Below are 1,533 nucleotides of genomic sequence, written 5' to 3' on the forward strand. Positions count from 1 at the left end.
GCCTGCAGACCCAGCTCTCCTCCCCACGAGTCCTTTGATGCTGGGCTTTGGGTGGGCATGGTGGCTCCAGGCTGAGTGACGTCTCTCTCCCCAGGAATGCCATTCAACCAGCTGGGCACCCTGGCTGGCAGCAAATACTACAGTGTGGAGGCCATGTACTGCTACCTGCGCTGGTGAGCCCCTGCCGCCACCCCCCCGCCGGGCGCCCTCCCGCTGCTTTGTACACAGCCACCTGGATGTGTCGGCACGTGGGCAGCTTGCATTGCTCTCCACTGTCTCATGCAAAGCACAGGGCTGTTGTCTCGAAGAAGGAAATATGTTTGACAGGGTTGATAAAACATGATCGAAGGAGCCTCGGTAGGAACCTCAGAACTGCAGAGCTTCAGGGCCCTGAGGGGACAGCGATGACAGTGGGGGGGGCTGACTTGACGGCGGGGTGGATCACAGCCTCCCCGATCTGACACTCAGCTCTTAGGATCAGAAGTATTCTCAGGGCTCCCGAAGTTGATCAGAGTTAGGTTACTGAGGCACTGTCACCAAGTGCGCGTGAGACTGGGTGAACCAGCATGCTGCTGATTACGTGACAGGGAGACGGGACCCTCACAGGTGCCACCCGAGGGCCCAGGTCCCAGCACTTCTCAGGACAGGCTGTGTGGTGGCTCGGGCCTCACAGCAGAGGGTCAGGCACTTATGGCCTAGGGACACGCCTGGTCCTGCCTTAGAGCTCCGTGCGCCATGGCCTGGGGTCACCCGGGCAGGGGAGCCCATTCCCATGCCACCAGTCTGTGCTGTCACGCGGCCCCTCTACCTCTCAGTGCAGACGGCCCCTGTGCAGCCGTGGTCACCTCGGTAGGGTTGCCGTGTTCAGCGCCATTTTGTAGCATGTTCACCTTTCCTCACATCCCTTTCAGGGAGCGCCCCTCGCTGCTCCCGGCCCCTCGTCACACTCCCGGCCATGGTTTAGGGCAAGTCGCTTCGGAGCACCGCGCACATCCAGGTTGGGGGTGCCCCTAAGCCCCACCCCCTTAGTGCCGATACAGTCCCGTCTTGTGGGGCTTGGCGCCGGGGGTCCCAGCTGGGCCGCTCCTGGTGCACCGTCTGCGTCAGTCACTGGCGCTTGGCTGACCCGGAGGCTGGTGCGTCTGCAGGGTTGGCTCCGCTGGACTCGGGCGTCTCCATGGGGCCCCTCCTCAGGGGAGACCAGCTTCTTAGGTGGCAGCTTGAGACTCACCGATGAACGACCAGGAGACTGGAGGCAGAATCTGCCTGCCCCAAAGACCTGGGGGCACCTCCAGTGTTCGGTCAGAGCAGCGTGTAGCCCCCAGCACCCCTCCCGAGATTTCAGGGTCTGGGGAGATAGAGCCCAGTGTCAGTGGAAGGGATGGCCGAGGAATTCACGTGAATTCTTTCCTGGCCTCACTGTGTGACCATGGTGGTTCTAATGACGAGGACTTGAAGGTGCAGCTAGGGCTCTAGGCTCCATATGAAGCGGACTTGGGATGGGGGCTCGGCTCTGCCACATGTTGGCTTGTG

The 1,533-nt window shown here is 61.8% G+C and overlaps 1 protein-coding gene across 1 annotated transcript in view; it reads left to right on the forward strand.

Moving 5' to 3' along the window:
- The window catches only part of SMG5 (SMG5, nonsense mediated mRNA decay factor), a 29,814-nt gene that overhangs the window by 12,098 nt on the left and 16,183 nt on the right, over window positions 1–1,533 (forward strand). Inside the window, exon 9 of the mRNA XM_023534294.1 lies at window positions 95–173. Within this exon, the coding sequence (XP_023390062.1) occupies window positions 95–173 (79 nt within the window). The remainder of the gene's footprint in view (window positions 1–94; window positions 174–1,533) is intronic.

This window comes from Pteropus vampyrus, unplaced genomic scaffold (assembly GCF_000151845.1).
Source record: "Pteropus vampyrus isolate Shadow unplaced genomic scaffold, Pvam_2.0 Scaffold124, whole genome shotgun sequence".
NCBI classification, from domain to species: Eukaryota; Metazoa; Chordata; class Mammalia; order Chiroptera; family Pteropodidae; genus Pteropus; species Pteropus vampyrus.